General features: G+C 40.0%; 1 protein-coding gene across 1 annotated transcript in view; it reads left to right on the forward strand.

Annotated features, from left to right (window-relative positions):
• Positions 1-415: 415 nt before the first annotated feature.
• SLC18A1 (solute carrier family 18 member A1) overlaps positions 416-13,992 on the forward strand; it is a 33,438-nt gene continuing 19,861 nt past the window's right edge. Inside the window, exons 1-5 of the mRNA XM_044268163.1 lie at positions 416-447; positions 2,293-2,491; positions 3,159-3,522; positions 4,170-4,228; positions 13,221-13,304. Coding sequence (XP_044124098.1) covers positions 2,368-2,491; positions 3,159-3,522; positions 4,170-4,228; positions 13,221-13,304 — 631 coding nt within the window. The 5' untranslated portion in view covers positions 416-447; positions 2,293-2,367. The remainder of the gene's footprint in view (positions 448-2,292; positions 2,492-3,158; positions 3,523-4,169; positions 4,229-13,220; positions 13,305-13,992) is intronic.

The following is a 13,992-nucleotide window of genomic DNA, read 5'->3' on the forward strand; positions in this document are numbered from 1 at the left end:
TGGATGTTCTAAGATTTGTTTCTTTCTGGAAAGCAATTGCGGTACATGGATTCTCTTTCACTAAGTAACAAGGGACAGGAACTGTACTCTGGCTTCATCCAATCTTCCAATTTATATTCAGACCTAGGCAAGAGTTAATGAATTCAATGATAGATAAGCACAGATGAAAAACAGCCCAGCCCAGTCCATCTTTTCTTAGGATAATTTCCCCTTCTCTTTATCCTCTCCAGTTCTGCTTTCCTGTCTCTGACGCAGGGAACTAAGGCTCTGAATGAAACCTGTTGGAAGTTCCAATTAAATCTTTGTGGACAAAGGACACACATGACATCCTCAGATAACAGGTGGCAATAAATCCATCAGAACATCCACTCAGAGAACAGAGTCCCTTCTGAACTGCTAACAGTTGCCAATACCTCACTGAGTACCTCACATGAGACGGGCTCTAAGGTAAGGTGTTTCTTTCCCTGGACATTTAATCTTTTCTTATAATTTGTCTCTTAACAGAGAATTTTGACTCTAAGGTAAAGTTTACCACTGATTGGTTGGCAAATTCTTGGTTTGGTTTGGTTTGTTTGTGTTTTTTTGATCTGTCTTTACAGTACTTATTCCATTCAGGTTTCTATTGCTTTTTTTTTTTTTTCTTTTTAGTCTCTTAATTTTTTCCTTATGTATCTCAGGTAAATTTGTATTTAGAAACACTATCTTTACATAGAGAAATGAAAAATCTTAAATGATTGCATGTATTTTCTGATTAAAACTTATCTGGGTCTTTGGTTCCATGGAGACCTCTTGGTCACTTAGAACTATAGAATGGATGATCTTCTCCTGGCTCTGGTCTTAGAATAGAAGAGAGTAGCTTAGTGCTTGGGTTACTCCCAACATTTAAGACTCACTATTGAACTCCAGTGATAATCACTTAAAATTATTTGCTTCTTGTAAAGTATGTTAATTATGAAAGTAGTCAATTAAAAAATATTTAGGAACTACAGAAAAGGAAAAATAAACTAAAATTAAATTAGTAATTATAATAGCTGACACTTGAGTATGTATTTTTCTAATTTTTAAAAATATCACACATAATTTTTTTATATAATTGAAGCCAAGCTGCAAATATAGTTTACTATCCTTTTTAACTTAACAATATATTGGGTATTTCTAAGTCATTAAAATTATTAAAAACGATTTTTAAGAGCTGTTTATATTCCACCATTAAGATGTTTGATTTTTTCACTAATATAAATAATTCAACAATTAGTAATTTTAAATATAAATCTTTGGCCACACTTCTGATTTTTCCTTAAGATATGTTCTGAAAAGTAGAGTTACTTAAAAGTAGAATTACTGAATCAAAGGTTACATTAATTCTAGAGCCTGATGCATTTCATGATAGTAATATATATTAAAATGTGTATGATTGATATTGCTGATATCACAATTGAAGTCATACACACAAGCAAAAAAATTCTTCCCTGAAACTGCTATTACCTGAAGTTTAACAAAATATTGTGACTTAATGCTGACTAAAGACATGAAATCCTAAGTAGAGAACTAATTATGATAGTATTTTATTTACACACAGTAACACACTTTAATGATCAGGGATTTATAGCTCAAATAACATAGAAGTGCTTCAAATACCACAGTATGAGGGAAGATGGTGGACTATAATACTGCAAGTTAAAATGCTTGGGGTTTCATTCCAGTTTGATATGAACTATGTAAAACAGATCTCTTAGCCTTCTGAGTCTCATATTTCTCATCTGTGAACTGACAGTCTTGGTCTAGGTCAGTGTTTCTCTGGGCACCACAAGTAACACTTGTAGCACATGACATATTTTGGGGTGGTACAGACCATAGACTATAATTTTGGATTAATGTACACACATGAACCATAATTTGTTTTGTATGGCACATTTTTTTAAAAAATAGTGATTTAGTTTTTAAATAGAGTGGATTTAGAGGAAAAGATTGAACAAGTAGTAATACAAATAGGCTTCAGATATTGGCATAAACAATTGAAGTGATAGGAATTTGAGACATAGAGCTAACTGAACAGAGCTAGAATCTGCTTAATGTGCCAGGTAGAATTCCAGATATAAAAAGCCAGTAAACAGTGCTTTCTTAGAAGGCAATCTGAGAATCAGGTGGAATTATTGAGATGTATAGGAAGTAAGCAGAGATACAGGCAAAGAAATGGTTCAAATACATCCTAGTATTTGCAACTACTTGCACTTTTCATTTTATTAGTGAGTTTCACTTGTCTGGGCAAAATTTCTCCCCTCTTCTATAAAGGCTGCAGAAGACCTATAGCTGTAACGGGACCTTTCATAAGAAACTGGAGAAGACGCTCCCAGCCCAGCCATCACCATGCCCAGGGTGTTTTTGGACACTTCTCAGCAATTGCTAAAGGAGGGGAGAGAGTCACAGAAGCTGGTACTTGTGGTGGTATTTGTTGCTCTGCTTCTGGACAACATGCTGCTTACTGTAGTGGGTATGTTTGGGTCTTTATGCTGGGGGTTAATTTGCTCTGGGCCCCAGCAGGCAGCATACACCCTGATAAAATTCAGCAGTGAGTGGACTTGAGAATTTTTCTTTTTATGCTTAGAGAACACAAAATAGAAAATGAGATTCAGAAGTATCATGTGACTTGCCTTAGGTACCCAGCTGGGGTTCAAGCTATATCCAACTGACTCCAGAGCTGGAGTTTCTAACACTATACTTCCCTGCTCCTACTATTTCCATGCTCTGCCATCTTTATATCAGAGCTGAAATAATAAGACTGAGACTGTATTCTTCCATCTCAGCTCTGAAAGTAACCATCGGTATCTTGAAATTTTCCCCACTCTCTGCCTGCGTGTCCAAGAAAAATTCTGAAAACTCCATGGGTATTGACTTTGTGATTATAACTAAATGTTAGCAAGTAGGTGATTGGCCAATACGGAATTCAGGAGTAATGAGGACCAGTTGTATGTGGGTTGGAATTTAGGTACTTAATCTAATAGGATAATTTGGCATGTATAGTTCTTTAAGTAGGCTTCAAATTATGTCACTTATACAGCTTCCTTAAACATGAGTATAAAGCTCATAATAATGCCCCTGAACCAGTTAGTGTTAAAAAGTGTCCTTGGCTCTCATCGTTTGTCCTTCTCAATTTTCAGTGCCCATTATACCCAACTTCCTGTATGCCACAGAATTCAAAGGAATCAACGCTCCTCTCTACCTTGGTTCCACCACAGTTTCTCAACATGTCCTTACTTCTCCTACCTACTCCACCATCTTTTCCTTCTTTGATAACAACACTGTGGCTATCGAAGAAAGTGCACCCAATGGCACAGCATGGACAGATGACAATACTGGCACCATCCCCCCTCCAGTCACTGGAGCCATCCCAGCACAACAAAACAACTGCTTGCAAGGCACAGAGTTTCTGGAGGAAGAGAACATACGGGTTGGGGTTCTGTTTGCTTCAAAGGCTCTGATGCAACTTCTGGTCAACCCATTTGTGGGACCTCTCACCAACAGGTATCTCAATGGGTACAGTGCTCTACATGGTACTCACTGGCTCAGGAGTAAGAGGATGATAGGCTAAGGTATCATAAAGGTAGTTAGAATGAAAAAAAGAAGGAAAACTCACTTGTCCATCTCCAGGGCAAACAACTGTTTGGAAAACTGGTTACCCAAAGGATAACATGATATGGATGAAATGCCATAGGCTTCAAATTTTCTTAGTGATGTAATGACTATTGAGCACCAAAACAAAAACAAAAACAAAAACAAACACTGATCAGAAGTATACTGCTGATGTTGTTTCAGTGCCTTGAAACATGGCTCCAAGGCAGAGCTACTGCAATCTGGAGTACTGGCTTGTTAGCAATGTTTGGGATTATCCAAACATTTCAAAGGGATATACACTCTAACTAGGTCATCTTTTCTAGAAAAAAGGATTTGGGCCCTGTTCTATGGGTAAATTTTCATGTTTGTTCATTTACTTATACAAGTTAATATATCATGTCCTATCTGTACACTTGCATTCAGAGACATGTTTTTCCATGTACTCAAATAACTGCATTTCTCTTCCCAATCACATGGGAAAAAAAAAACAAACAAACAGCCCAAGTATATGGATGTCTATTGGGACTGTATCTTTTTTCTTCATAATTCTCTTCTAGGATTGGATATCACATCCCCATGTTTGCTGGCTTTGTTATCCTGTTTCTCTCCACAGTTAGTAAGTAAATTGCTTCCTCTTCTATTTCTTTCATTGATTACCTTTGATTTTATCACATGCACTACAATGCAGAGAGTAGGGTCAAGTTAGCTAATTAGGCATCTGACTAAATGGTCTATGACACTGCTTTAAATCTTTTGCAATTTTGAATATGGGTATTAGAGCAGTAGTGGCAAATCAGTCTAGTTGAAATTTGTATATTCTGCTATAGAAGAACAGATACCTTACTTCCTCCAATTGGGGAAAATTGTAAAGTTTGTTTTAATAGATATGCTGTTGTGTGTGTGTGTCAGTAGTCCTGTGAATGAGGTTAGTCCTAATATCCCAACTTTGGGAAGAGGTTGTATTATTTTGATACATAAAGGTAAAGGACCACCAGAAAAGAATCTAAATTGGACAATAGCAACTAGATAATACCAAAAAGTCTACTGCTTAGGTAAGGACATTAAAGGTCATAGCTTAGAGAAATAAATTAGCTAAAAAAACATGAAAGAGAAAGACAAATAGTCTATCAAGTATCAGATAAATGTTCTAATAAAATAGAGATGGGGTAAGAAGAGGAAGTAAACAAATTTTGTCTGGAAATTTACCCTGAGAATTAAAATAAGAAGGAATGATGGGGGGTGGTGTGCGGTGGGAGGTTAACTGAAGGAGAAGGCAGCCTCTGGAGCCTTTAGTGGCTCCCTGATATCTCTGCTGACTCTGCTCCCAATAACATAGCTCCTTCTTTCTGTTTTCTTATCAACTTTTAGTTACTTTTCTGCCTTTTCTGTTGCTCCTCCTCAAGTTTTTTTCCCTTTCAGCATATGGCTTGACTCTTCTCAATACTTAACAGGAATTTGTTAGAGTCAAAGCTGGAAGGTTGCAAAGCGCAGGAACTTGATGTGTAAAGTTCTGAGAACTGGAGCTTACTTGTGAAAATTCTAGTATATCAAAGAAAATGAGGGAATACAAGTTAGAAATGTTTATTGAGCTTCTAGAATCTCAGGCTATGCCAAATAATAAATTAAAAACTAATAGGATTCTTTGTTTCCTCAAATGAGACTCATAATTTTCTCCAAAAAACTTTATGTAGCACACATAAGTCTTGATGGCAGAAGTCACTGGGGAAAGATAAAGAATGGAATGACATGGTTCCAGCCTAGGAGCTGGGGAGATACAACAAACACCCTGCAAAATAGGATAATAGGATAATACTAGACTATTGCAAACTCTTTAGCATAAGGACTTGCTGGATTCTCTGCAATTAAATAATTATTGTTTCCATGTCATAACCAGTGTTACTGTACTAAACTGTCATAACCAGTGTTACTGTACTAAACTGGCCGAATTCTAGCAAATGTTTGGTCTTTAGGTAATCTTATGGGGCATCTCTTTAGGGTTTTTTAAATACTAAAGAGGTTGCTGATTCCCCTTAACACCATTAGGGGCCCCTAACTGAGACCCATGCTTAATCTAATTAGGAGCGAAGTGGTAACCCACGTTGGGGGTTAAGTGAGAAAGAAATTATTTTGGTTTTCCTACATAGGGTGACCAACCTTTCTATTTTGTCTTGGATTCAGGGGCCTCCCAGAATATACAGGGTCCTTGGCAAACTGGGAAAAGCTGGCCATTCTATTCTCAAAGGACATAAGAATAGAGGTACCTGAGTGGCTCAGTCAGTTAAGCATCTGCCTTCAGCTCAAGTCATGATCCCAGAGTACTGTCTTTGGGGTCTCTGCTCCTCCAGAAGCCTGCTTCTCCCTCTGCCCTTCACTCTCCCTACTTGTGCTCTTTTCTCTGTCAAATAAGTAAATAAATAAAATATTTTAAAAAATCTTTCTAAAAAAGGAAATAGGAATAACTAACCTTGAACAGACTGGAAATCAGAAGGCCTAGGAGAAGATATTGGAAACCCAGCAAAGAGAGACCAAATACGCACATGTTTGGGAGACAGTATGATCACATAAAGAAGTAATGGGAGAAGATTACAAGACATCAAACAACCCAATATATCTGTAATGAAAGGGTAAAGGGATTCAGATTCTGATGACTCAGATACTTTGGGGGAATTTTTTCTTTCAAGGGCATTGTTTTGAAATAGAGGTGAGACGTGTCTGGATTTACCAAGCTTACCTCCAACACCATGTAATTTAATTTTTGATAACATATTCCTGTTTGGTAGTCAGTTTTGTGTATGCTAGTCTCATGTAGATGGAACCTCTTAAAGGACGTGAACTGGACGTTCTCTTTATTTCACATGATGCTGTATAGTTGTATATCTAATATTACCTAATACATACTCACTGATTTGATTTGGTTAAAATAGGTTCCACTATAAGATAAGAGGAAATATCTGATTGGATCATAAGATACTATTTTCTACCCAATGCCTATGGGTAGAAAATACACATAGCTTTTATTCCCTCACTGTTGATAACCCAATGGAGCCCAAAAATGACAAAGGTAAATCTGGGTATCAAATATGAAGGATTGAGAAGTAGGGGCTAAGGGCATTATACTTATTGGACAGTATGATTCCAGTGGACAAGATATTGAGCTTTGGGCCAGAAATGTGAAAATCCAGGCTTCCATCCACTGTGTGGTAAATTGGTTTGTGTTTCTGTGGCTTCTTAGTCTTTATGTCAATTAAAATACAATCCTGATTAAGGTGTGGGAGATTATAAAGACAACTCCAAGAACAGGGGAACAATGATCATCCTTTATTAAAACATATACATAGTGGTTCATATCTATAATATCATGGACACATTTTTTTTTCCCAATTTATTTATTTTCAGAAAAACAGTATTCATTATTTTTTCACCACACCCAGTGCTCCATGCAAGCTGTGCCCTTTATAATACCCACCACCTGGTACCCCAACCTCCCACCCCCCCGCACTTCAAACCCCTCAGACTGTTTTTCAGAGTCCATAGTCTCTCATGGTTCACCTCCCCTTCCAATTTACCCAAATTCCCTACTACTCTCTAACGCCCCTTGTCCTCCATGCTATTGGTTATGCTCCACAAATGAGTGAAACCATATGATAATTGGCTCTCTCTGCTTGACTGATTTCACTCAGCATAATCTCTTCCAGTCCCGTCCATGTTGCTACAAAAGTTGGATATTCGTCCTTTCTGATGGAGGCATAATACTCCATAGTGTATATGGACCACATCTTCCTTATCCATTCATCCGTTGAAGGGCATCTTGGTTCTTTCCATAGTTTGGCGACTGTGGCCATTGCTGCTATAAACATTGGGGTACAGATGGCCCTTCTTTTCACGACATCTGTATCTTTGGGGTAAATACCCAGGAGTGCAATTGCAGGGTCGTAGGGAAGCTCTATTTTTAATTTCTTGAGGAATCTCCACACTGTTCTCCAAAGAGGCTGCACCAACTTGCATTCCCACCAACAGTGTAAGAGGGTTCCCCTTTCTCCACATCCTCTCCAACACATGTTGTTTCCTGTTTTGTTAATTTTGGCCATTCTAACTGGTGTAAGGTGATATCTCAATGTGGTTTTAATTTGAATCTCCCTGAGGGCTAATGATGATGAGCATTTTTTCATGTGTCTGATAGCCATTTGTATTTCTTGATTGGAGAAGTGTCTGTTCATATCTTCTGCCCATTTTTTGATGTGTTTGTCTGTTTCGTGTGGGTTGAGTTTGAGGAGTTCATTATAGATCCTGGATATCAACCTTTTGTCTGTACTGTCATTTGCAAATATCTTCTCCCATTCCGTGGGTTGCCTCTTTGTTTTTTTGACTGTTTCCTTTGCTGTGCAGAAGCTTTTGATTTTGATGAAGTCCCAGAAGTCTATTTTCGCTTTTGTTTCCTTTGCCTTTGGAGACGTATCTTGAAAGAAGTTGCTGTGGCTGATATCGAAGAGATTACTGCCTATGTTCTCCTCTAAGATTCTGATAGATTCCTGTCTCACGTTGAGGTCTTTTATCCATTTTGAGTTGATCTTTGTGTACGGTGTAAGAGAATGGTCGAGTTTCATTCTTCTACATATAGCTGTCCAGCTTTCCCAGCACCATTTATTGAAGAGACTGTCTTTTTTCCACTGTATATTTTTTCCTGTTTTGTCGAAGATTAATTGACCATAGAGTTGAGGGTCCATATCAGGGCTCTCTACTCTGTTCCACTGGTCTATGTGTCTGTTTTTATGCCAGTACCATGCTGTCTTGGTGATCACAGCTTTGTAATAAAGCTTGAAATCAGGTAAGGTGATGCCGCCAGCTTTATTTTTGTTTTTCAACGATTCCTTAGGGATTCGGGGTCTCTTCTGATTCCATACAAATTTTTGGATTATTTGCTCCAGCTCTTTGAAGAATGCCGGTGGAATTTTGATCGGAATGGCATTAAAAGTATAGATTGCTCTAGGCAGTATAGACATTTTAACGATGTTTATTCTTCCGATCCAAGAGCATGGAATGGTCTTCCATCTTTTTGTGTCTTCTTCAATTTCTTTCATGAGTGTTCTATAGTTCCTCAAGTATAGATCCTTTACCTCTTTAGTTAGGTTTATTCCCAGGTATCTTATGGTTCTTGGTGCTATAGTAAATGGAATCGATTCTCTAATTTCCCTTTCTGTATTTTCCTTGTTAGTGTATAAGAAAGCCACTGATTTCTGCACATTGACTTTGTATCCTGCCACGCTGCTGAATTGCTGTATGAGTTCTAGTAGTTTGGGGGTGGAGTCTTTTGGGTTTTCCATATAAAGAATCATTTCATCTGCGAAGAGAGAGAGTTTGACTTCTTCATTACCAATTTGGATACCTATTATTTCTCTCTGTTGTCTGATTGCTGTTGCTAGGACTTCTAATACTATGTTGAACAAGAGTGGTGAAAGTGGGCATCCTTGTCTTGTTCCTGATCTCAACGGGAAGGCTGCAAGCTTTTTCCCATTGAGGATGATATTTGCTGTGGGTCTTTCATAGATAGATTTGATGAGGTTCAGGAATGTTCCCTCTATCCCTATACTTTGAAGCGTTTTAATCAGGAACGGATGTTGGATTTTGTCAAATGCTTTTTCTGCATCAATTGAGAGGACCATGTGGTTCTTCTCTCTTCTCCTATTAATTTGTTGTATCACATTGATTGATTTACGAATGTTGAACCATCCTTGTAGCCCAGGGATGAATCCCACCTGATCATGGTGGATAATCTTTTTAATGTGTTGTTGGATCCTGTTGGCTAGGATCTTGTTGAGAATCTTAGCATCCATATTCATCAGTGATATTGGTCTGAAATTCTCCTTTTTGGTATGGTCCTTGCCTGGTTTGGGGATCAGGGTAATGCTGGCTTCATAGAAAGAGTCTGGAAGTTTTCCTTCTGCTTCAATTTTTTGAAACAGCTTCAGGAGAATAGGTCTTATTTCTTCTTGGAAGGTTTGGTAAAATTCCCCAGGGAATCCGTCAGGTCCTGGGCTCTTGTTTTTTGGGAGATTTTTGATCACTGCTTCAATCTCGTTATTAGATATCGGTCTATTCAGGTTGTCGATTTCTTCCTGGTTCAATTTTGGTAGTTTATATTTTTCCAGGAATGCATCCATTTCATCTAGGTTGCTAAGCTTATTGGCATATAACTGTTCGTAGTAACTTCTGATGATTGTTTCTTCTTCCTTGGTGTTAGTTGTGATCTCTCCCCTTTCATTCATCATTTTATGAATTTGGGATTTCTCTCTTTTCTTTTGGATTAGTGTAGCCAGTGGCTTATCGATCTTATTGATTCTTTCAAAAAACCAGCTTCTAGTTTCATTGATACGTTCTACTGTATCTCTGGTTTCTCCCTCATTGATCTCAGCTCTAATCTTGATGATTTCCCTTCTTATGTGTGGAGTTGGTTTGATTTGTTGTTGATCCTCCAGTTCTTTAAGGTGTAGAGACAGCTGGTGTGTTCTGGATTTTTCAATTTTTTTGAGCAAGGCTTGGATGGCTATATATTTTCCCCTTAGGACCGCCTTTGCTGTATCCCATAGGTTTTGGACCGAAGTGTCTTCATTCTCATTGGTTTCCATGAATTGTTTCAGTTCTTCTTTGATCTCCTGGTTGAACCAAGCATTCTTAAGCAAGGTGGTCTTTAGCTTCCAGGTGTTTGAGTTCCTTCGGAACTTTTCCTTGTGATTGAGCTCCAGTTTCAAAGCATTGTGATCTGAGAATATGCAGGGAATAATCTCAGTCTTTTGGTATCGGCTGAGTCCTGATTTGTGACCCAGTATGTGGTCTATTCTGGAGAAGGTTCCGTGTGCACTTGAGAAGAATGAGTATTCTGCTGTTTTAGGGTGGAATGTTCTGTATATATCTATGAGGTCCATCTGGTCCAATGTGTCGTTCAATGCTCTTGTTTCTTTATTGATTTTCTGCTTCGATGATCTGTCTAATTCTGAAAGAGGCGTGTTAAGATCACCTACGATTAGTGTATTCATATCAATATGACTCTTTATCTTGATTAACAGTTTTCTTAAGTAATTGGCTGCTCCCATATTGGGAGCATAGATATTTACAATTGTTAGATCATCTTGGTGGATAGTCCCTTTAAGGATTATGTAGTGTCCTTCTGTATCTCTGACTACAGTCTTTAGTTTGAAGTCTAATTTATCTGATATGAGAATCGCTACCCCAGCCTTCTTTTGAGTCCCATTGGCATGAAAGATGCTTCTCCACCCCTTCACTTTCAGTCTGCGTGTATCTTTAGGTTCAAAATGGGTCTCTTGTAGACAGCATATGGATGGGTCCTGTCGTTTTATCCAATCTGCAACCCTGTGCCGTTTTATGGGTGCATTTAGGCCATTCACATTGAGAGTGATTATTGATAGATACGTTTTTATTGACATCGAGTTAACTTTGAAGTCTTTCTTTCTGTAGACTGTCTCTATATTTCTGTTCAATGCTATTCTTGGGATTTTTCCTCTTTTATAGAACCCCCCTTAATATTTCCTGCAGTATCGGCTTGGTGGTTGCATAGTCTTTTAAGTCTTGCCGGTCTTGGAAACTCTTTATCTCTCCATCCATTTTGAATGTCAGTCTTGCTGGATAAAGTATTCTTGGCTGCATGTTCTTCTCATTTAGTGCCCTGAATATATCTTGCCAGCCTCTTCTGGCTTGCCAGGTCTCTGTGGACAGGTCTGACGTTATTCTGATGGGCTTCCCTCTGTAAGTAAGGAGCCTCTTTGCCCTGGCTGCTTTCAAGAGATTATACCTACAATTATAATTTCTCAATTTGACTATCAGGTGTCGTGATGTTTTTTTGGAGTGTATAATCTTGGGTGGAGACCGTTCAGCCTCTAGTACATGAACGCTGGTTTCATTCGTGAGATTCGGAAAGTTTTCATGAAGGACTTGTTCCACGACATCTTCTAGACTTCTTTCTTTCTCCTCCCCTTCAGGAATTCCAATAATTCTGACGTTGGAATGCTTCATGGCATCACTTATTTCCCTAATTCTGCTTTCGTGGGATCTAAGCTGTTTGTTCCAGGCTTCCTCCTGATCCTTTCTCTCTATCTGTTTGTCTTCCAGATCACTAATTCTATCTTCTGTCTCAGTTACCCTAGCTTTGAGAGAGTTTAGATTGGATTGGAACTCATTGAGAGCATTGTGGACCTCCTCCCTGGTAGCTTTAAGCTCCGCCCTAACATTGTGAACATCCTGTCTGGTCGCTTTCAGTTCGGCTCTAATCAATTCTGTTTGGTCATCCATGGCTTTCTCCAACCTAGCTATTGCCTGGATAATTGTTAGCCTGAATTCTCTTTCCGACATATTGTCTATGTTGATAGCCGTTAGCTCTGTTGCGGAAGGTCCATCCTCTGTATTTTTCTTCTGTTGGGCATTCCTCCTCCTAGTCATTTTGGTGGGAGAAGACTGAACAGATGTAGCTGGATGTATCAACTCTGGTGCAGTCAAGGTGCACCCTGGAACACTTCCTGATCTCCGTCTCAGAAGCCTCAGTCTGGGTGCAGAAGCTGAATAAATTCCCCCTTGGACGCTGGCAGTGCAGGTTCCAAGTTAAAGACCCTGGGGGCGCAGGATCTTTTGCTTGTCCCCAAAACCAAGGCAGTGGCGGCTGTCTGGGAGCTCCTGACCGCCAGAGAGGTTCCAAGCAGCGATCGCACACTGAGATTTTGCCGCTGGCCGGGGCTGGGAGTGCCCGGCTTGCGCGCACCTCTTTTCAGAGGCGGCTGTGGGTCGGGCGCGCGTCTGGGGCACTGAGAACGGGGCGCTGGTCCATAAGCCGCAGGCTGGGCTTTTGCGCGCCTCTGTCCGGGGAAGAGTTTCGCGGGCGCGCGGCTTAGATTTTGAAACAATGGCCCGGGTCAAGAAGCGCCCCAGGGCCTTAGAAACCCAGGAGAGCTGGAGTGACGTGCACGCGCATCTCAAGCTTTGTGGTAGGGCTAGCGCGCGCTCTGCAGATCGGCTCCCATCCCCTCACAGGAGCCGGAACCCCGCGCTCTGGGGCACGCTGGTGGCTTAGGGACCAGGAGCCGGTTTCCCTGCCGCACTCTCTCTGCCTCCGCGCCGGGGAGGCCGTCTGGGACCGGGGACTCAAGCCCCTGTCCCTAGCCGCCCCGATTCCCACAATTTGCCCCCGCGATCCTTTGCTCTTTTGGAGTGCTTTCAACCAGTCTCCGAGTTAATGCTGGTCCCCAGACGCAGGGCACTCTCGCTAGTATCGGGGTATTACTTTTGCACAGGTCACCTCTGGTGGCTCCCTCCCCCTTTTGTTTATCTTCCGATATCAGTCCGCTGTTCCCATTCCGCTTTACCTGCTCACTGGCGTCTTCTGCCCCTGTAGAGATCCAGACGTGTATAATTCTGATCTCAGGCTGATTTCATGGGTGATCAGAGTTCTTTGGTAGGTAATCAGCTGACTTTGGGGTACCAGCTGAAAAGACGCCTCTTCCTAGTACCCCGCCATCTTGTCCCCCCTCCATGGGCACATTTTTCTGGTTGTGAGGGAACAAAGACAATTTGCTAACTGGAACATTCTTGCTATTCTCTATACACAGTGTTTGCTTTTTCTGGTACCTATACCCTACTGTTTGTGGCCCGAACACTTCAAGGCATTGGATCTTCATTTTCATCTGTTGCAGGTAATGCTGACACCACACACACACACACACACACACACCCCTCCTACTACCTTCAGACCCTATAAGATTTATAAGTAGGTAGGAAAGCATCCTAGTGGGCAGAAATTATGATTCAAAGACAAGGTAATTGTAGAGTTATTATCAGTGTTATAAATTCCTAAGCCTGACATAACTTTCTCTGATAATATTTAGATACAGACAGCTCAGGGCAAAGCAAGCCCAATGTAAAACCATGAAGTAAACCAGGCTTTTATTTAATGGCCCTCTATGGTCTTTTCTCTGGCCCCCACTTATCATTTTATAATAAAATAATGCTAATATTACTAGTTACACTATCACTTTGCAAAGTATCATCAAATTCAATATTTAACATAATCCTATGAAGTAGATATTTTATGCCATTTTACACATGAGTAAATGATAAGAGAGCCCAGACCATGCTATCTTCCACATGTCTTCTGTACTTCCCTCTTCCTTGGGCACCTCCACTGAACAGAATAGTGTTCTTTGTTTGTAGATTTTCCTTTGATTTACTCCATGTCCATTCATTCAGAGAAATGTGCTAGGAAATAATAAAATGCAATGAAATGCTGTATCAGTGGATAGTGGTATTCTGTATTACCCTTCCCAGAGACTTTTGTGCTTCTGATGATATTGTGAACAGAAGGAGTAAGCAATGTGGGAATTT

This window comes from Neovison vison, chromosome 11 (genome assembly GCF_020171115.1).
Source record: "Neovison vison isolate M4711 chromosome 11, ASM_NN_V1, whole genome shotgun sequence".
In the NCBI taxonomy this organism is placed as follows: Eukaryota; Metazoa; Chordata; class Mammalia; order Carnivora; family Mustelidae; genus Neogale; species Neogale vison.